General features: G+C 39.7%; 1 protein-coding gene across 2 annotated transcripts; it reads left to right on the top strand.

Moving 5' to 3' along the window:
* The first annotated feature begins 691 nt into the window (after positions 1 to 691).
* Positions 692 to 22,575, top strand: LOC103696230 (molybdate-anion transporter-like). Of its 2 annotated transcripts, XR_005506862.1 has the most exons (10): positions 692 to 1,103; positions 1,285 to 1,429; positions 10,799 to 10,967; positions 11,043 to 11,298; positions 18,796 to 18,884; positions 20,924 to 21,106; positions 21,399 to 21,484; positions 21,566 to 21,650; positions 21,768 to 21,990; positions 22,118 to 22,575. XR_005506862.1 is itself a non-coding variant. In XM_039115593.1 (9 exons), exons 1-9 carry the CDS (start codon positions 749 to 751, stop codon positions 21,900 to 21,902), a joined length of 1,503 nt encoding a protein of 500 aa, XP_038971521.1. In that variant the 5' UTR covers positions 692 to 748; the 3' UTR covers positions 21,903 to 22,575. The 2 variants fall into 2 exon arrangements, 1 of the variants encoding a protein (XP_038971521.1); XM_039115593.1 differs by having other exon boundaries at positions 21,768 to 22,575.

Raw genomic sequence — 22,575 nt, 5'->3', positions numbered from 1 at the left:
TCTTCTTACTCTTCTTTTCCTATTCTTCCTGCAGTGGTCCTCCATCAGCTTCCCAGGCAGGATTCATATAAAGTATATTTGGTTCGTAATTGGAATTAAAATTAGAATGGATTAAAATAAAAATTAAAATAATTATATTCTCCGACGCGTTTGGTTGGTGACTAGGATCAAAATTAGAAGCAAAACAAAATTTTAATATTAGAAAAAAATTGAGATTGTATTTCAGAAGATTAGAGCATTCCTACGGAGCAGGGATAAAACTCTTTTTAACTAAATCGCTGAACTGTAAGCCGTTTATTTTTATTTCCATTCTCAAGTTCAGCTCCCTCCAATTAAGAATGCTTTTTGCGTGATGGGTCGAAGTTGCCTTTTGCCGTATCCAATTTTGCTGATGCCGTCTCAACCACGAGTCCTCGATGCTTTTATGAAGGGCAGGCATTGCCATCAATAATAGCACCATATTTATGGGTCTCACAGCAAATTGTTAGATCCCTTAATGACCAGTTATGATGTACCTCTCGCTCAATCTAGTTAAGCATACCATTTTCCAACTTCCAACAAAGACCCGCAAGCCCGAAAAAGGATGGCACGGACGAGAAGCCGAGATGGAGACAGCAAAGAGAGGCCGACAAATGAAAGAGGGCTCACCAGACCGCTTTCAGTTTCATTAACGGTTCCTCGGAGTCGGAATGACGTAGATCATGGGAAACCGGAGCAACAGTGGCCGTCCGATCGGCAGCGCGTCATAATGGGCCTAGCGCGGGAGACGGGGGAGGTCACCGTCGAAGCCCATCACGCGTTCGTCGGAAATTATTATTTCGTCTTCGGTTTGGGTGCCGAGAGAGAAGAACGCAAGCGGGACGTCGGACGTCGAGACGCGATCCAAGGTTTGGGAGACCGGAGGGGGGATTCTGTTTCGATGGGGGTGGTGATCGAGAGGGAGGTATGGGAGCCGAAGCCGATCTCGTATGTGTTCCTCTTCGCGTCGTGCTTCGTGTCCATCTCCCTTCGCCCCTTCCGCTCGAGGAGCGGCGGCGGCGCCTCTACGGCGCCGTTCCTGCGGTTCCAGAGGAAGTTCTTGCTCCTCTACTCCCTCGCCTCAGGTTTCTGGATCCGGTTTCTTGAATACCATTTCTTGTTTTGTGAATTTTATGTATAGTTTTGGGATCTGCGGGTTGAGATATGGGTGTTGGATTTTGGGTTGTTTTCGAATTTGTTGCAGGTTTCTCTGGTATTTATGGATTCTTTTTCTTTTCCTTTCCTTTCTTTGTTTCCCCCCCCCAGTAATGGAAGGGCTTGAGTCGGTGTTTGGGGAGTATGAGTATGCACATTATGGAATTAAGGGGGAGCAGATGGCGATGTGTCTCGCGGCTGGAGCTGCTGCTGCTCTCTTTGTGGGTCCTTTCTTAGGCATTCTTTCTGATGTCAAGTAAGTCTGTTCTCCTTTTTTTCTTCTTCTTCTTTTTTTAATCATTTGCAGTGGTATTATGACAGTACTCCAAAATGTTCCACTTTGGGTAGAGGGCATATTGCTGGACACATTCTTGAATATCCTGTTAGGTGAACATTCAGGATGAAATCATTATACTCAGAAAATTGATGAGACGAAGTGATGACTTTTTGGTATCCTCTGAGATCAGAGTGGGCTCTTGCCCTCCCTTTCCTCAAAAAAAAAAAAAAAAAGGATTTTTGATATCCTCAGTCACATTGGTTTTAGTTGTAAATGATGAAAACCTGAATCATCTTCCCATGATATATATATTTTTAATCTGCTTCAGTTGCATCTGAAAAGGTTTAATGGAATAGAATTCGGAAATTATCCTGTGAGATTTACCCATCCACTCAATTCCTATCTTGCTGCACTATCATCTTCAGTTGATCTCTAGTTCTGAAGACTTTCTTTTAATCATCCAATGGTGGATTAAGCAAATAAGTAGCATAATTAGTTATCAGGATTTTCTCAGGGAGTTTCTAAAATCTCACAATTGTTTCTTTTATCTCCGCTTCAGCACAAGATTGTTTCATCTTTATGATGAATTTGAGAGTAATGTCAAAACAATCTCATCATTTTTAAGAAATCTGGGTACTCAAGCTGGAGGACTTTCTTCTTCTTCTTCTTCTTCTTTTTTAATGAATAATTTTCTTTAAAATACCATAAATACCTTCATCTTATTGTAGTTTTTGAATGTTCAGTAGGAACTCTTCCATCTCATTTTGGAAATAATGACTAGAATACTTTTCATACTCTCTGATGTTTCTTTTCATCAATTATGATCTAGAAGTATTAATAAGGTCCACAAAATTGGTACCAAGAACTATATCGGTATGTTACCAATTTGGTATGGTACGGTCGGTATGGAATGGTCGGGTACGGTACGGTATGCATTCCACTGAGACAAGATTTCAATATTTTCTTCATTTGCAACCATAGTACTGCCTAAAATCAGGTGGTATGGGTCGATACCCCGAATTTCACTCAATTCGGGTGGGTACGAATTGGTTTAGCTCGTATACCAAACCAAATCTCGAAACTGTGAATGGTACAGTACGGTTGGTATAAAAGACCTCGAATATAACTATTTCTTGCATGACTTCCTACTTTGAGGCTTGTTTGAAAATTACCTTCTTGGTAATTAATTCCTTTAAACATTCTATGTTCTCAAATTTAGATGGTGGGGCTGCTTCATTGGATGCCAAAAGTCAACTAATACCTGGAAATGGCCGAGCATATAAAAACCTATAGTAGACCAGTTGGGCAAAAAAATTGATTCAATAACAATGACATATTCAATGAAGGTGGAACTATTTGGAGCTTTTGTAATTTAAATTGTGCAGTCCTGTGCATATCCTGCACCGCCTATCATGCTGCATATTTACTCAAACCATTATTAGAGATAGTAAGGCTTATCCATGTTTTAAAGCAGCTTGGTAGACTTTACAGATCTGTCTCCCTTTATTCATACTAAGAGTTGCATCCTTTCTCTGTTTCATCATTTTGATTTTTTTCTTTTTTTGTAACATCAGTTTTTTCATAGGTCTTCCCATTGCCTCCACAAAGTCTTTTCTAGCGAGCATTTCTTAGTACTGTTAAATAAATCTGAAGTATTCTTCTTACTAAAGGTATCCAAAGATTATTGTTGCTTGTGATGATACCATGTCAATTCTTTCTGTACATTTATTTTGCAAATTGTGCAACTACTGTGCTTTCTAAAATATACCCATTTCTACTCTTGTTCTTAGCTTATTGACATCTATCATAACATTCCCATCTCAATCACTCATGTGCTTGGACCCTCTATTGTTGTACATATTGATTTTATATATGATTGAGGACTCTAAAGGTATTTTATTTTCATTTTTTATATATTGATTTATATATGTTGTCAGATTCCTACTTAGTTTCATTTTTTTTACTTTTGTTAGATGTGCACTCATTAATCAAAATGTTCCCCATCCACTTTATAAATATCAATCAATCCACTTTTCCTTTGTATCATAGACCAGACTACTTTTCTAGGTATTTAATAATGTGCTTCATCCAAGTTAATATCAATTACATGCTGGTTCATTCTCCTCTCTTGAAATCTTTCTGCACTTGTCCATGTGTAAATTGTCTCCATGGTTATTGGAGTTTTTTGGTATTGGTCTTGATATATCTTGTGATTATCCTCTCCCTCTTTCATGTCGAAAGGTTCTATGATAATAGGTGCAAACTTTGTCAATATAAATGGTTAACAAAATGCTTTCTTTCAACAGTATGGCAGCATCAACTTGTGAATAAGTTTCATATAGGGGACATTCCCCTCTATTGATCTCATGTAGTTTGTCAATTGCTTTTTCTTTCTTTTTTTGGGGGTGGGAAGGTGGGAGGGTGGTGGTAAGAGAAGGCCCTAAGGCATTACATTAGAATTGTACATATTTTACAATTTAATCCAAGGTTTGCCGAACCAGTACTGAGGCTCGTATCAGCCGGTGACCGGTTTGCTATGGCATGGAACCGTATCATGCCGTTTCGGGATGTACTAAAAAGAGAGGAAAAGAGAGAGAGGGAGGGAGTCAAAGGAAGAGGGAGGGAGAGGAAGGGAGGGAGGAAAGGGGAGAGAGAGGAGGGAGGCTGGAATCCAAGGAAGAGGGTTGTCGTGGATGCAGGGAGAGAGAGAGATGGGGAAAAGAATCCCTTGTTTCTATCTTAAACCTAGCCTTCCGATGGCGAAGAAGAAGTGCTAGCAGTGGAGGGGGGAGCCGCCGTGGATGCGAGGGAGGGAGAAGAGAGAGGGAGAGAGGCTTATCGGTGAAGCGAACGGTGTTGGGCAACGAACGAGAGCCCTCGAATAGGGGTGGCAATCGGGTCAGGTCAGACATAAACAGGTCGGGTTAGATACAGATCGGGTCAGAAAATTATAAACATGAACTTGATCTGTTTATTAAACAGGTCAGAAATTACAACCTGAACCCGACCTATTTATTAAACAGGTAATCCGACCCGACCCGTTTAACCTGTTTAATAAACAGGTAACCTGTTTGCCCAACCCAACCCGACCTGTTTAACCTGTTTAGCCCAACCCATTCTGACCCGATCTGTTTAACCTGTTTGCCCAACCCGACCTGACCTGTTTAACCTGTTTGCAGTAATTAAGAAAATTAGTTGAAAAAAAGATTGCTTACCCCTTTTTGTTTCCTTTAGGCTTTAATTTTTGTTTCCTTCAGGCTTTAATCTGTTTCCTTTAGCAAGGTATATCACATCTGAACAATATGCATGGTTGCCAACATAGATATAGTACTGCCTGCATCTTAAGCTTTCTTCTGAACTTTCATGTTCTTTTTGTTCACTTTTTCTTGGCATACCAGAAGAACTAGAATAAATTAGCTCTAGCATGCAACAGAATGTTAAACATGTGCAGCCATTAGACATTGCAAATGTTTGGAAGTGATAATCTGCAGAGTTGAGCTAATAACTGCAGCTTAAATAAAAGGAGAACATCATTGCAGCAAAGTGCAGAAGAGTGCACATATAACACAAGGTTTGAAACCTTTTACATATATCTGTAATTCTATATAGGAAGTTTCATAAATCAAACCATGTAGCAACACCATGGTCTGAGAGATAATAAGAATGGCCACGAAGCAGTAGTGCCTCCAAATTATCTTCATCTTGTTTAAGTATGTATCCAGTCTCTGAAATAGCACTTGCGTAGTCTTTCAATGCTAATAACAATTTCACCTTGAGAATTTTTGCCTGCAAAGGACACGCTTCGCTGAAGTAAGGTTGCAGCTTATTGGTACAATCTCTATCTAATTTAACAAGCACAGACAAACATCAGTAATCCATAAATGGGACCTGTAAGCATCCTGGAGAAAAGACAAGGACAATTTTGTCAATATAATCCAAAGCTTTTGAAAATCATGCAAGGCATCTGAGATATATGAGAGGTTAGTGAAGCAACAAATGTAAATCATAAGGTTTAGAGGTACAGAAAGTGCTGAAACAACAATATACAGTAAAGGCATCCAATTAAAACAAGTCACATCCAGCAGTTTAGAAAACAGATATTTAGACAACCAAATCATAGTATTACCAAGTTCAATTTGAGATCAAGAACAGGAACCAAGGCATCCAATTATTCATATTCTAGGCTAGTCCAGCTACACTGCAAACAGGCTATTCAATAGCAGTTATCAGGTATGAATCAGAAGCCGCCTTATTAAACAGAGAAGGTCTGAAACTTGAGGTGACGACGATAGTACAAAAAGCTTATTTAAGATCCAAGTAAATGGACTTGCTTTCAGCAGTGAGAGAGATCCAGCTAATTCCAGGAGCTTCCACCTGCAAGCCAGCAAATATATTTATTAATTTAATAAAAAGAAGTCAATGAATAGGATCAGCATTTTTTAAAAAAAAAAAGTATCTTGGTCATTTTATCAAGTTGTCAAAAAAAAAGAAGCAAATAGTCGCTTTTCTTAAATCCTTCTTGAATACTACTACGTTGGAGGTTGAAATCAAATGTATGGATTTTAAACCCGGGAAAGAAAACAAGTAACATTGCAATATTGCATATAAAAAGAGGGAGAAAGAAAATCGAAGATTTAACTCCGGAAATGGATGGATGAAATCACCTCTCCTATCCAAGAAACGGTTCTCAACTCTGTTTTCTAGGCCGATCCGCCATTCGATCTGACGATCCTAGGGTTCCAAGCTCTCACTCTACCGAAGAAGGAAGCCGGAATCGGAGAACACCAAGGACCAGAAGAGCAACAACTTCACAAAGAAGGAAAAAAGGTAATGACGCTCTCACTTCGTCGGAAGAACTGCTGATCCAAAAGAAAATCTTCAGAACCTTGTGAATAAAAATCTAAATCAAGTGAGAAATCCTTGCAAAACTTGCTTAACCTAGATTGAAACCAAAAACAAAACAAAAGGAAAATAAAAAATTGGGGCAGTAGCGAAATTATGAGAACATCAAAATACTAACCGCGGCGATCTTCGTCTTCCCCTCCTCCTAACCGCAGCGATCTTCCCCTCCTCCTAATCGCGGCGATCTTCGTCTTCCCCTCCTCTCGGACTCGCGGCGATCTTCATCTTCCCCTCCTCTTGGACTCGCGGCGATCTTCGTCTTCCCCTCCTCTCGGACTCGCGGCGATCTTCATCTTCCCCTCGGACTCCCGTGCTTCGGCAGAGAAGGACTGAAGGAGCCAAGGCTTCCAACTCCAAGCCCTCGCACGACACAGCCGCATGGCTGCACGGCGCACGGGGAATAGAAAAGGGTTAGGGACCTAGGGTTTTTGAGGACTCCTAGTGATTATAAACCGTTTGATTTGAGATGGACGACTGCAGCTCAATTACGACCTAAACGGGTTAAACGGGTCAGACATTTAAAATCCGTATCCGACCCAATTAATAAACAGGTTAAACGGGTCAACCTGTTTACGATCCGAACCTGTTTAGGCCAAATCTAAACCTGTTTATGGCGGGTCGAACGTGGGTCTGGTTGGCGGGTCGGGTCATATTTTGCCACCCCTACCCTCGAACCATCAAACAGCGAAGGAGAACCCTCGAACCATTGAACAACAAACAAGAGCCCCTTTATGCTCTCAAAGCATCGAACCAGTGGGGGTGACGGATTTATAGCCGAACCGACTCGACTTGCTGAACCATTCCAACTTGGTGTCAGTTTGGTTCATTGTGGGCTGAGTCACGTGATTTGGGTCGATTCGGTGATCATTGATTTAATCATTTTGTATTGGAGATCTAAGGGGCAATGGAGTTGATGAAATATCTGCCAAGTATTATGTCATATCTTGGTACGAACTTTTGTTGCCAATTGATTAGCTGGCTCATTCTGAAATCTCCTTCTTAATGCTTGTCAGATGCATCACATGCCATGCACTTCTAAATTTAGTTCAAATACTCTCGAGACAGTGCTGGTAGTGCCAAAGATTGAATAAGGACTTTCGTTGAGCTTTATCAATAATGAGTGTATATGTATGAACATCTGTTTTTCCGAGGATGCAACAAGAACTTGAAATAACAGCCCAACAGAACCATTGGGCTATAACTTTCCCAACATTAATCATAGTTGACCATGTATAAAGGTGATGTTGTATTTGTCCCTAGGATGTCGGGTGACAATAATAGAGAATGTGTTCAATATCATCATTTGAGAAATCACATAGGGTTCAATTAGATGTATAACTATATATATGAGATTGAAGAAAAGAAAGTGCATGAAGTGTGCCATGCAATGAGTTAGACAGAAATAGCTGGACCTGCAGATGGACTGGAGAAGCCATTTTTTCATCCAGCTAGGTGGTTGATTGCTGCTTTGGTCACCCTGGGTAATGGTATGCTGTATTGACATTTATATGTCCATGAGGAGTGAAGGCCCTAACTCCTAATTTTGTTATCTTTGGAATAGTGCCAAGGCACATTTTGGCTGATGATTTCCTCTTTTATATCATCTGGGAATAACTCTTTTAGCACTTGAACTTTCTGTGCTCTGTAAAAGTAGTTGATATACCTTTCTGTAGTGTGGCACTTTATTCATGTCAGTAGGAATACTCGATGATTTAAAGGTGGGCCACATAACAAGTGATCCTTATAAAATTTGATTGTCTCCATTCCAATGCTCTGTCTATCCGCTGATGAATCTTAAGAAATACTTGAAAGACTAGTTTTCATTTTCCAAACAGGAGAAAATTATCTGTGAGGTGGCATAGTCCATTACCCAGCACTATTAGTGTATTGTTCTTTAACCATCTGGGCCAAAACTGATTGTTATTCCTCAAAAGCTTGCCTCTCGCTTGCATAGTAGAGCCAGTCGAATAAGTTCTGCATCTCTAACTGCAAGTTCTATTTTTTTTGTCCTTGTAATAACTTGCCAGTTTAGTGGGTCAATGCCTTTGCTATTCACATTATTTTTCTTTCTAGAGAAAATTATGGCTGTACATCTGACTCTAAAGTTGACTGCCTTGTGTAGATGCATGCTAGAAGTTGATTGCTAGTGCATAGATTGGGATTGCCAGAAGGACTACCTTGAGTAATCCAATCCATAATCATGTGGACAAGGTCTTGCTTTTCTAGGCTTAGAATTGGTATGTTAATGAGCTTTACAGGCTGGCACAGGGCTGCTCACATTCTAATGAATCTCAATGCACATCTTTTTCACTATAAATTTAATTTGCCTAGGACAAATGGATATCGCTAAACATCAAATTTCTTCATATTGGTAGCTGGTTAGTCTGCAGGAGCTTAATTCCCTCCAAGTATGCTTAATGGTCCAACATTCTTTTTGAGCCTGGACAAATTTGGGCAAGAATATCCAGACAGTATAGCTGCTGTTTCGTTCATAATCCAAGTTAACTACAGCCGGTGCATAATATCAGATTCATTATTGATGGCTGGCATTTAGTGATGGTTGTAACTGTGAACTTTGGAAGTGTGGTCAAAGCTTTTAATGTGTAGATAGCTTGATCATTCCATAAATTTAATTGCTCTGACCTTTTTGCAATCCTGGCCTCTCATCAGTTCCCTATTACAGCAAAATAATTAAAGATGGCAGGATCTAACTTGTGCTCAATTGCAGCGGGAGCTGGTGTAGTGCAGATATAGATTCACAAGCATTGGATTCTCATGTCTGGTGTAGAAAAGGACATGTAATTATCATAGATTACTCTCCTAACTTAGCTCTATAGTGCTCTAGTAAATGTCATTGATGGTTCACAATCAGTAACTGTAATTGGGAACATGCATTGTATTGCATTTGGGTGGATGAGTAGGGAAGCAAAGCTCTTGTAACTCTAGTGTATGGAAGTACCTAGAAATTGTAGGCATAGAATAGAGTTTTGTGCTCTTGAATAATATCTTCTAATTTAGGCTTTAATCAAATGATATATTATATGTAATAGTACTATATTTTTATATATTTGAGTCTTATCAAGCCAAGCTTGATTGAGCTAGGTCAGTCTTTGGCTTGTGGCATGAAATTAATTTTGAGCCTATTTTGCTAGGTCAAGCTTGCTTTTTAGCTCAAACTGCATTGTTTGTTTGACATCCCTATATGATACCCTAGGTAAAATATATATATATAAGCTACAAAACTTTGACACATGGTAGGAAAATCTACCATTACTATAGAGTATAGACAGGTTGTATTGTGGCATTTTTTCCTTCTGAGAACTTTGGTATTCATTTGTTCTTGCAGGCCCTACAGATTTGCAGCATAGGCTAGTTCTGTGATGGTCTTCATCTGCATCAGTAGGATTTATTTCTTGTTTCTAGTGAGTCTTCTAGAACACTTGAAGCAAACACATAGTTAGCTATAACTAATGGAAATGCTTCCCCAAACAGGAGGTTCGTGCAATACTTTATTTCAAGTTCTGCAAGTGTCTTCGAGACAAATCCATTTAAAGAACTCTCAAGCACTGTTAACATCACATTCCATTGTTCATCATTGCCATAGTATCCCCATTGCCATAGTATCCCCCAACAGAGTTTGCCTTACTGACAGCTTCATATTTTCAGAGTATATTTGTTTTATGTTTCTGTGTCTGGATCAAGTCTACTCGTTTCCTTTTATTCCCATTCTGATTTACAGGGTTTTCCTTATTCGTATGAGGTCAAATTATGTAACTACTAAGTTTGGCTTGTATTCCTGTGATTTGGATTTTCTGTTTTCACTGCAAGTCCATCCCTTGCCTCGATTTGCCTTGACCAATAACTTTGCATCAATTTATGGAGAGTAAATTTTGGGGTGAGATTCAATTGTAGCAAGTTCTCAATTCTTGATGGATCATACTTTGATCATAAGGTTGGCTCAACTTTTAAATCACCACAATGTGGATCCAATCTACTTGCTACATTGTCTCTGATTGTATGACCTGTAGCCACTCTGGTTATAAATTCCAATTAGTTCCCTATTTTGGTATGAGTTTTGTTGACCATTACGAAAGAAAATGAGCTGAACCAAGTACTTGGCTTCTCAGGCTCAGCATATTATATGAAAGTGTTAGTCAAGCTTGAGCCAAACTCCAGTTGAGCTTGACAAAAGCTATTGGCTTGTGAGCTTGAATGAGCTTGTTAATGAGCTGAAAGTGAGCTGTCCATGAACAATTTGATTCACTTCCATCCATTTTAGCCACATACTTTGATATGGAATTATGATTTATCTTCTTGATGTCGTTATTTATGTTCTAAAAGAAACAATTTTTCCTATTTATATTGTAGTAAATTATCACATTCATGATTTCTGCTATTGGTTATCCGGTGCATCGAAATTAATGATTCATTTATTGATATCTGTAGAGGCCCAAGAAAGGCTTGTCTGCTATTCTGCATCCTTCATCTTCTTCTGGGTGTCTTGAAAAGCATAAGCAGGCATCCAAGTGTATGGGTAGCAAGTGTATGCCTGTCACTCGCCTCATCTGTTTTCTCCTTCTGCTTTGAGACATGGATGGTAACTGAACACGAGAAGGTTTGTGCTTTAGTCTGTTGTTTATTCGTAATGTTACCTACGTCTTCCAGTTAATGTCCTTTTCTTACTTTGCAGCAAGGTCACAGGCAGGATTGTCTAAGTGACACCTTTTGGCTAATGACCTTTTTTGAATCTGCATCTCTTGTTGGAAGTCAAGGGCTTGCAAATTTATTATTCAAGGATTTTGACAAAGGATTCTTTTCCCCCTCAGCTCCAGCTGCACTGTTGGCAATTATAAGCATTCTCTATATCAGGAAAGAGTGGAATGGATGTCAGCAACAATCAGTTATTGGGAGTTACAGAAAATCGTTTTATGCACATGTTCTTAATGGTAAGAATTGCGTATGCAGAAAGCATGTCAAGTTCTTGGTTGCAACTCTTTTTTTAACATAGTTTACTTCTTAAGAAATGCATAGCATGCTATAGGAAGTGGCCTTGAATGGTTTATAGCAAGGTCCGCCGTACCGGTACCAGTCGGCGTACCGGTGGCCGGCCGGACCGGTACGGTCCGGTACGTACCGGCCGGTACCGGTACGGTACGCGGTGGTTTCAAAAACCACAGCGCGTAGCGCTGTGGTTCTAAAAAAAAAAAAAAAAATCGTACCGGTGCGGGTACGAGGCCGGTACCGGCCGGTACGGGCTCCGAACCGGCCGGTACGGGCTCCGAACCGGCCGGTACGGCCGTACCGGCCGATTCGGATAAAAAACCGGAAAATACCGGTTTTTTTGCCGTTCCGGTACCGGCCTAGGACCGGACCGGTACGTACCGGCCGGTACGGGCCGGTACGGCATTCCATGGTTTATAGTTTTCTTTTCTACCCAGACTAATTGAGCTGTAGTGTTATATAAAAGGAGAAGTCATAAATGGGAACTCAAGGGTAGAGCTCTTAGAGTGGATGGCAATATAGATTTCTCATGTTGGTAATGATATATAAGTAAACATCGAAAAATTCACATTAGTATCATCTTTTAAACCAGACAAAGAGTCAATAAATTAATTATAAGTGCTGCAATATCATTCTAGCATTTGTTTAAATGTCAAACCTGAAAATTTTGATATATCAAAGCTCTGTAACTTAATGTATAAAATTATTGGGTTTATTATGTAAATCAAACTTATAGAAAGGTCAAAGCTCTTTATGTCACGGACCAAGAGTTTGCAAGCTGTTTTCAATTCAGTGTCACTACAATACCATGTCATTCATATACATAAGGACTGAGAAAGATATTGTACTAAGCATAGCCATGGAGGTTCTTGGTGGATCTATTTTTAAGTCCTACTTGATCTGAATGCTTAAACTAAGCAAAAAGGTCCAACCAGAATGCTTAAACTAAGCAAAAAGGTCCAAACCAGGATGCTTAAACTAAGCAAAAAGATCCAAACTATTCTAAGTATTTTCATAATTCATACGTTCGGTACTCAAATTTCATTATTCAGTCTGTTGCTTCTCTCTAATCTCCACCTTATCTCGAAGAGAGAGTATCTACTCATGTCGGAAATTATACAATTGGAGTCAACTTATCTTGATGTTATGTGCTCTGCCAATCTTCAAGAACATAAACAAGTAACAGAATGTTGAGAAGGGTTTTGAAAGTCGTTAACTCGTAATTGAATGCAAACAGTGCTGTGACATTATTCACATTTTGGGGTTAACCTTGGCAAAATATTTAAATTCCATCATGTACCTATCTATACTGTATTCTACGTACATTATTGGCTATAGATGAGCACGTTAATAAAAGGGTGGCCCTGTGCATGAGGCTTCTGTCATTGCAAGGTCTAGGGAGGCTTAGATATACGCAGCCTTACCCACATGTGTGAAGAGGTTGTTTCTGTGCTTCGAACCCGTGACTCCTAGGTCACAATGGAGCAATCTTATCATTGTGCTAAGGCTCACCCTCACATATGAGCACAGTACTATTTGTATTGTGTGTGCCAGTTCATGCTATTTCATATCGATCATTATAGACTGATATTGAACTGTTATGGATCCCTATATTTTGAGATGGGCCTTGGAATGATTCTGGACACAAGGTTGGTTGGCATGGTACAATACCATGCCAACCTATAACCAGCATTTTATGCTTATGTCCTTGGCCTTAGTTGCAACAACAATTGGTTCCTCGCTGTGGATGTTGGCCTTGAGTAAACCATGAGGAACAAGTGTTATAGTTCCCAACAGAAGTCTATTGACTCTGTAAACTCACTTTAAGGCAATGGAAGTCTACCCTCCAGGTGGGCAACAAGATTCCGTGCATGTGCTGATTGGTGCGGAGAGAGAATAAAGCTCCTTTGTCATGTCATGCCTGCGAGTGTAAATGTTGAGCAACCTCCTGGTAGAACTGCTATTATAGAGTATGAAAAACTGCACAAGGGTAGCGGGGAGAATTACTGTTACTCAAAAGAAAGTGATTAAGATAAGGAGAACGGAAAGTAAGCTCATGATAGTAATGAGAAATTGAAGGGAGTTTGATGCAGCAGGACCTGCATAGGGATCTCCTGCAAATCCCTAGATCTTATATTAAAGATTCATCTCTATTTTGTTTAAATCTGATAATAACAGCCTATTTGCTGAAAATCAGCTAGAAGGGTGTGTCTATATGTATATATATGTTCTTAAGGCATGGCATGAACCCCTAGGTTTGAGGCAATCAATCAAGAATCAAAGAAACATCAAGGCAACACAGGAAGAATAAACAAAGAGCTGAAACTTCTATTAACTGCAGCAAATGTTATTATATCACTCTTTGTTCTTGTTTTAAATTTTAAAGGATTTTAAACAGGATTAAAAAGCTAGATATAAATTACCTAATAATAGTCAATGGATGGTTTAAAAGGAAGAAAAAAATGCTCAGGGAAGAAGGTGAGGCTGGCCTATGCAAATGACAAGGTTTCTTTCTTTTGTCCTCATTCTGTTGCCACTTTCACCTCCCTCCTTTTTTAGGTGCCCAAAAGAAGTCTGATATTCCTGATCTTATGTGGGAGGATGTGGGTCTCATATCTTTTACTTCTATTTTGTGGAGTGGGGTTCATAAAATTGACTAGCCTAGTTTGGCGGTTGTGCCCAGCATGTTACCAACACTATGCTAGCATGGTTGGTACTAGTATGGGGTCCGATGCCAAGATGGCAAACTTTGCCTAGTAGCAATTGCTTTATTGCTGAAGAACTTTTTCAGTGCTTTGAGTCTACCAAAGGCTTTGAAGGTTGTTTGCTACTCCCCAAAATCCACTAGCTTGTTATCAAATGATCCTTAAAATCCTCTGAGTTGCTTTGGAGTTCATAAAAGCATGTGTAAGATCTTTACTTAGAGAGAAAAACTAAAGTGTGATTTATTGATAAAAACATCAAGGTACACTCAAGAGAAGAATACTTTTATTAAAGTGTGATTTGAGGGCATGCAGGTATTGATAGGGTTCTGGGACCCCTTACATCAATAAATTTTGGACCACTTGCTTACTTCTAGTCTTGAAGAAAGGACTAATCTTGGTTAATTCTGCACAAGGTGGTTACATGGCCTTCAAGGCATCTGATGGCTATATTTGCATTGCCAGTCACTGGAAGTCAATGAGATGCCTTTAGATGGTTTTCCTACTTCAATTTGGAGTAAAAATCAGGTTTCTGGCTTCTGATGGTTGTTTCCAGCCTCAGAATCTGATGGCGGGTTTCTGCTGCCTGCTACTTCGAAGGCAATTCTGTGCCACTAGAAACAGGCAGCCTGACATTGCTTCTCTATTTTATCCATAACTCTCTCATCCGAGTTCTAATTGAGGTAATTTATGATGTTTTGGAAGCTAACTCAGTATTTTATCCAATGGAACTATTTGAAGTCTAAATTCAAACTGTGTTGCCTCTGGCGAAGCCTTCTTTCAGACTGATATGTGCAAAACGGGTCTTTGGAAGGTAACGTGTGATGCATCCTTCTACCATAAATATAAAACACAAGCCTATGTGCAGCTATGAGTTTGGTGTCTAACATGTAATGACTTCTAATTTGCATCAGGAAGGTTAGGCTTCATGCTAGAAATTAAACTTGGTGCCAATTTGACTAGTCCACTAGTTTCTTAATCAAGGCTCACCATACCGGTGCATACTGCCCCATACCTGGTGTACCGGTACCAAACAAGACTCGATACAGGGGGCGTATCAAGTCTCCATGCATTGAACCAACCCCTATACTAGGCATACTGACACTATATCAGCCAAGGTCTGACGAACTAGCCTGTACCGGTCGGTTCGAACCGGTCCGGCCTGTAACCGATACGCCGGAGCAGTGAAAATTGGTATGGGACGGTTCTGTGCCAGAGACTAAGAAAATGAAGAGAAGGAGAGAGAGCGCGGGGAAGAGAGGGAGGGAGGAGACCCGTTGCTGCTATTGGAGAGCCGCGGAGGGGCGGTGGAGGCCGGGGAGGGCGGGGGAGCCTGCGGGGGCGTGGCGGAAGAAACAGGGGATGCGGCCGCGACTTTTAAATTTGAGGATTTTAAGTAAAGTCGGCACCCGATTTGCCGATTTCACTTAAATTTCCTCCGCGACATCGGCCTTCGCTGCGCCCCCGCGGGCTCCCCCACCTCCCCGCGAGCTCTGCCGCCCCCTGGCCTCCGCCGCCCCTCCGCGGCTCTCCGATGGTGGCGACGGGTCTTCTCCCTCCCTCTCTTCCCCGCACTCTCTCTCCTTCTCTTCTTCTTCCTCGGCTCCGGCGGGAAAGAGCTGACCGGTTCGTACCGGCCAGTTCCGAAATGAACCGGAACCGTACCGGTCCGATAGGCAACCGGTACGCTTATCGGATCCGGTACAACAAACCTTGGTATCAGCATAGTACTGGTACAGGGTTTGGCACTGAGATTGCAAATCTTGCTCTTAATACATTCCACAGCCATGTTAATTTGCTTCTAATGCCACATGTCTTTCAATGGTGGAATTATCAAGCTTGTACGTCACCAAAATGAACTTGTTGTCTACCACAACTAAAAATCCAATTGGAGAACTTCCTAATTCACTTTATCTCCATTTTACTCTCTTTTATGCTGCTAGTGTCTTAAATGTATTGGATAACTAAGGAAACCAGGTACCGAACTTTCCAGTTATATTAGCATTATAGGACTCTATCTTAAGTTTATGGCTTATTGTCTCACTCTCATGTGTCAATAAATTATGGTTTGCTACCTTCTCCTTTCATAGCCTCTATTTTGCTATCCACTGTTTGCAAAATCTATTGGTTTCTCCCCTAAGACTCCAAAAAAAGCACTAGTGTGGTTGTTTCTTTGGTACCACATGCTGCGTTTTTGCTGCCCTAAGAAGTTCTAATCAGTATGTGATTTATTCTCAAAGCAGGATCAACACATTATTGCCCTAGGATTTTGAAATCAGCATTTGTTGCTCTTACATATTTTTGACTATTCCTCTTGGGCATGAAATAGTATATAAGTGATATTATTGTTTTTATTTGGAAAAAACATAGATTTTATCTCCCTAAAAATTCTTCACAAATTCAAGATTTATATCAAACTTTTCCAAAAAATACTGCATTTTGTCCATATGCCTTGTTTTTGCCTCCAACTCTTATTGCTTGCCACCAACAATCGATTGTAGATCGCTGCTTGCATGATTGATGTTCTTGAGGTTCTCTTTAAAACATGGAAGCCAATCATCACATTTAGCTTGGGTCATCATTGAAGCGTTGCAGATCTGAAGCCTTGATTTAGGATCTTGGATGCTTAAATACTACTTTATGCATTATGTTTTTCTTTTCAAACTCTAAATCTAAAATTAAATTTCAAAGTTGTACAAATGGATATAATTGAAGCCAAGGACTCTAGTCACGGTGAGATATCCTGCGGGACACTGGGATGGGGTACCATCCTGACTGTGGGAACAAAACCATCCTGCCATTGTCTTAGCATCCCAATCAGTACATCTTGGGACATCCCCTATCTCAAGTATTAGGATGGGCCGGGATGGTGGCGCATCTCCTTCCATGGAAAACCGCAACAACCCCATCCCACAGGATTTAAAACCTTGATTGAAGCACCTGCAGGTATGAAGTTCTAAAACAGGTACCACCCTAAGTGGAATTTCTCAGCTGCTATGCACTCAAACAATGCTCCTTCATTTAAAAAGATCCATAGTCCTAATCATGCTTTGAAGGTTGACATTTTTCAATAGGCTCTATTCCTTCTTATTGTTTTTATTTATTAAACAGTGATATTTTAACTCATTACATTTCGTTTTAACTTGATGCAACGTGAAAATGTGCCATACACTGCAATGCAAGTGCCTGCAACTATTAGAACAGTAGATCATGCCATTGCTCTAAGTTTCCATTCTTTCAATCTAAACATCAACTTAGATGTGACAGAATGTTCAGACCTCACTTAACCAATAATACAATTCGAAACATAGCTTGCCATTTCCATGTAGAAAGAGGAATAAGACTTCAAAAGGAAAAAAGCAACATGCCTCATGAAATAGCCATGTTCTGTTGCAATCTCAAGCTTCTTGCATGGAGAAAATTACTTTTCCGATCTATCCATTCCCTTGCCATCAGCAGTCAAAGCTACATTACTCCTATCTGAAAAAAGGGTGTTGTTGATGATCTAATAACTTCAGCATTTGCTGTCTTGTTAATGGATGTCTAGTTTGTCACTGCTATCGTATCTGAACAATATATGCCAATTCTTAGGCTTATTGTAAGTTGAAACTTGAAGCAAGAGCATTCACATTGCATTTCCTGAAATTGGGGTTGAGTGCCACCATCTTGAACCAAATGTTAAACAAATAGCTGAACATCATCCTGTGAAATGGTTACTGCAAGTACTCTTCATGCCTTGCAATAAGTACCTTGACCTTTAGGCCACATTCTAGGTGCTAGCATACCTATGTTGCTTTCTATTTCACCACTGCCAGAGCTGCTCCAGTTCCAACCTCTGCCTCAGCTCAGAGGCCAAAACTCAAGGTTTGGGTCAAATGCTGCTACTTTGTAATGGGACTGTAAGAATGGCACCAACTATAGGTTACCTCCATGGGCCTCCTGATGACAACATTGTCCCCACTCCCCACCATAGCGGTGATGGAAAGATGTAGTCAAAGGACCACAAGGAGCAGCCATGCACATCTCCTTGGCCAGTCATTGCTAGTTAAAGAAAAGTCAGCATAAACAAGTTTTTTCTGCCTTTTTCAGGCGATTAGTTAGGCAATTTTTGTTTTCTTTAGCTATAAGATTTCTATATTGTGATAGGATTTACTTTGCTGACTTTTAGAGACTGTTTTGGAAGTTTCTTCTTGCGTTAATTTGGGCTGCAATTAGGCGCCAGATAGGTGTTAATCTAGGAAGCATGGATACAGACAAGATGCAGATATGATACAATATGTTGAAAATGTAGGATATGATATGGCTAGGATACGATCTTAAATTGACGTTTAAGAGTCAAACTTTGGATGGCCAAGAAATCATCTTCAAATTAAAAGGATATGATTGATTTCTTTCTGTTTTAGGAGTCCTAACAGGATTCAAAGAGAGGGATGCAGCCAACAATAGTTGGGCGGGCCTTGCCACTATTCTTTTTGCTTTTTTAATTATTTCTAGTTTAGGAGTCCTAGTGATGTAAGAAAAGGTGTCCGGCTGAGGCTGTAAAATATATTTGTATGCAGGTCTGGGAATATCGTTGCTTGGTCATTCCTTGGCCTTATGAGTCTAATCGGGTGTACGTGCCTAGTTTTGGGTTTTCTAAGCCAAAATAGATCGCATGCTTTCAGACTGCATCCTGACCTTTTGCCTATCTTTTCATTCCCTTTTATGAGCTGCTGTTTGCTTTTTTGGGGGGCTTCCCAGACAGGAGGATATGGCTGCTTTTATGGTCTCAATCAAGCATCCATTTTTCCATGGCAGTCTTTTGGATTCTTTGGGCACCAACCATAGTGGTATGTTTATGGGATTACTATATACTTATTACCATGTTATATGGAATTTTCATGCGATATTTTATTTTTCATTTTAAATTTTGTAAAAGATATATGCTGCATTCTTGAGACTAGTGATCTAATATATATACATTATTTTTGGAATGTTGTACTGTTGGGTTGAAAGCAAGCATACATTTATGTTCCATGTTTCAACTTACTAAAATCTTAGCTCAGGACATGCCAATTTTGTATCTCAGACTCTTATTTGTGAAGTCGTATACCTTATTTCTATTAACAATGTGAACTTTGTAGATATTAGATTATAGTGCCTTTTTTCCTTTTTTTAGTTAATGTGGTTCTTTTAACATCGTTCACAAAAAAATGTCATGTTCAGGGCTTCTGTGATTTTTTGCTTTTGGTTATCAATATTATATTTCATTTTAGATGATCATTCTTGTGGGTTGGATGAATTGTGGAACAAAAAAGAAATGAAGTTTTACATTGTGAGGCCACCATGAGATGGTAACTCATTGATTTGTAAAGCATGCAACAATATGCTACGATGTTTAGGCTCAACACAACCAGACTGCATTCCATCATGATTTTACAAAACAATGTGAATATCAAAGGGGCTTTATGTCAGGTAGCTATCCTACACATCTGATTGATGAGCTATATTTTAGGACTTCATGCATTTTCTATATGGTTTTGATATAGCTTGGAGATCTCCAAAGGCTCATCAGAGCTAGCAATTATTGTAACGGAAAACGATCTTAGTAAACTCAGCAAACAAGAGTTTTCTCAACAATTTATGAATTTCAAGGATTTAGTTCCCTCGAAAAAAAAACTGTTGCGAGGATTTGATTTGCTTGATCTAAATATCTTATTGCTTATTTCCTAAGTTTTTATACACTCAGTGACATGGGAAAGTGGGGACTCAAACTGGAACATACTTTGATGGATCTTAATTATTAGCTGGGTGGTTATCGTAAACCTGTTTGCAATTTGCTGTTTGAAATGTTGATTCAACACTTCTTTGCATTATGACGTTGGGCATAATTAATTGTACAGCTATTAGCTGAAGAGCAAAAACAAAATAATAGGTTATGGCCTAGTCTAATGCAGAGTCAATTGCATGCTTGTGTTAGGATAAAGATTCTAAAATAGGACATTCAAATGCAAGGTGAAGAATTTGTTAACTGAGGTTTCAACCAACATTGTTCATAATCTTTGGAAGTGCATTCTAATATCTTTCTAGAGTACTAGAATGATCCTTTTGGATTCTATGCATATCGAGAAGTTTTAGTATAGGTTTCTTTTAATTTTATACCAGTGACCATGCTTAGATTTGTGGTACAACTTGCTCAAGATGGATATGATGCAAGAATGCCATTTCTGATAGTTTACGGAGTACTGGTTAACTACATGAACTAGTTCAGAACTGGCAGTTGTCTAGAGGAATGTTTTATAGCAACAACATTAGGTGCTGCCTGTACCATCTTTCACTATGTTTGTTGTTGAAGTCTTGACATAGTTGATAAGATCCATCAGTTTAGACCTAACGCATCTTCACTCCAGTGCATTTATCACAAGTAACCAAAATAAAGCATCCAGATTAGGATTTTTCCCAGAATATACTGAAACATATTGTTCACTTGTCAGAATTATAGATTGTCTAATTAAATCATTTGATGATGTTAAATTTTGTAAGATTAAAAGTTCCAGTGATATAGATCAACAGAAAATTTTCTTTAAAAATCCATTTTAGAAGCTTGGTGCTGTATTCCAACATTCCATGTAATTGAACAAGTCACATAGAAAGATAAGTAACCAAAAGACATCCCATTTGTAGATTTTATTGAAATTCATGTTATCTGTGACACAATATTTTCTCGCAACCTGCTTGACATGTTACTTGATTGCATAATATTGGAATGACCAATTAAAAAAAATTACATCATGAGCAGTCATTTGAAGAATTATTAGCCTGTCCATATGCATGTAGGTTTGATTTTATAAAAACTGAACTCCGTTCTTTTTTCTTTTCTTTATTTCAGGCAGATGGGAGGGAGGTTCATTTATCTCGATTGTACCCATGTTTCATTGGCTCAAGAATGCTTGGTAGCACTGCTTTTCCGTGGTTCTTTGGTGGGATATCATGGCTCCACAATGAAGAATACCTCACAGCTGCATATGTTGTCGCTGGTTTATTTTTGTTAATTGTATCTTATGATTATCAGGTACTGCAAGTTAAACCTGGAACCAAGGTTCGCCGTACCGGTACCGAACCCCGTACCGGTGCCGCATTAGTATAGGCGTACCGAGTGTCGGTACGGTACCGTACGCTCGGTACCGACCATACCGACATTGGTGTACCGATACCGGTACCCATCGGTATGAGTACGGTACGCTCGGTACCGATCGGTACCGACCGGTACAGCGAACCTTGCCTGGAACCAATATATAACCAAGCTCAAAGTTCTGTCTGATTCTATAACAGACTTGATATTTTTTAGTATTTACTGTCAACAGGAGATTGGTGTTCTGGTAATGCTGTTCTGTGTCTACCATGCTTGTGTTGGCTTCATTTTACCTTCACTTGCAAGATTGAGGACAATGTGAGCCAATACTTACTTTCTCACCTATTGAGTTTCCATTTAAAGGTTTCATTGGTAAATCTCATTCTGCCACTTGAGCAGGTACGTCCCAAATGAACTGCGAGGGGCCATGATAAGCTTCTCCTTGGCACCAGCAAGTGCAGCAGTTCTCTTAGCTCTGATACAAGTTTGTTCCATTATCTCTCACCTCTTTAGAAACCTTGGTTTAGATTGTGGAAGCATCATTATATCTTGATTGAAAGCTTTATAGATATGATAATGCAAGAAATTCTGTTAACTGTAGGGCGGTTATCGTCAGAACCTTGCAAATGCCATGATTATGGCGCTTGCAGCGCTTGGGCTGTTAGCTGCTGCTGGTTGCATTCATTTACTGACATTGTGGAGAAAACAACCACGCCCCAATTGGCATAAACCTTAAGCACATGATTGGATTTGACCCGGGAAAGGGTGGATGGGCTGCATGCAGATTGTCCCCCCTGCTAGCATCACGCTGTTTGGAGTCCAAGGTACTCTCAGTTCAGTGGTTTTTGCAGCATCATCCTGTCATGGGGCAGGTTATAGGCTTCAATATTGCTAAGATTGCGAGATTTAACTGCTTCTAAACTTTACTGATACTGACACTAACTAGCACAGACAAAGGCGTCCAAAAGAGTGATGATTATGTGGCCGTAAAAGATGATGGAAACCTATATGAAAGAGTACCCACGAGATGATATATAAACGGCAGAGTTGGTGGAGCTCTGGCGTTACACATAACATACACCTATCCTTGTTTCACAGGGGCAGATCAAGTTTATGTCTGCGCATAGTTCTGTATGGAATGACAACACAATGTTTTCGTGACAATTATAACAAGGTTTGAAATTCTTTACCATGAAGACAAAAAATAACTTAGTGCTTGCTACTACTTTCCCAGATGCTTCAAATATTCAGCTGATAGCGAAACATGCAGTTTTGTAAGTATTACAAGCCAAATTACTATCCAATTGCCCCCATTTGTTTTCTATAACCTGCATGAGAGAGACCTGAAGCAGCACACTTTGTTATTGAAGTGGTTGCTTTGGTAGAAAGAATGCATCAGTTACTAGAAA

This window comes from Phoenix dactylifera, chromosome 18, assembly GCF_009389715.1.
Source record: "Phoenix dactylifera cultivar Barhee BC4 chromosome 18, palm_55x_up_171113_PBpolish2nd_filt_p, whole genome shotgun sequence".
In the NCBI taxonomy this organism is placed as follows: Eukaryota; Viridiplantae; Streptophyta; class Magnoliopsida; order Arecales; family Arecaceae; genus Phoenix; species Phoenix dactylifera.
The sequence above is the reverse complement of the archived record's forward strand: the minus strand, read 5'-3'. Positions and strand labels throughout refer to the sequence as shown.

Excerpts from the sequence above, each read along its gene's own strand:
- LOC103696230 (XM_039115593.1), top strand. The coding sequence starts at position 749 with ATGGGCCTAGCGCGGGAGACGGGGGAGGTCACCGTCGAAGCCCATCAC. Across the intron at positions 1,104-1,284 it reads CCTCTACTCCCTCGCCTCAG|TAATGGAAGGGCTTGAGTCG; the intron begins GTTTCTGGATCC and ends TCCCCCCCCCAG. Across the intron at positions 21,485-21,565 it reads CTTGCAAGATTGAGGACAAT|GTACGTCCCAAATGAACTGC; the intron begins GTGAGCCAATAC and ends CCACTTGAGCAG.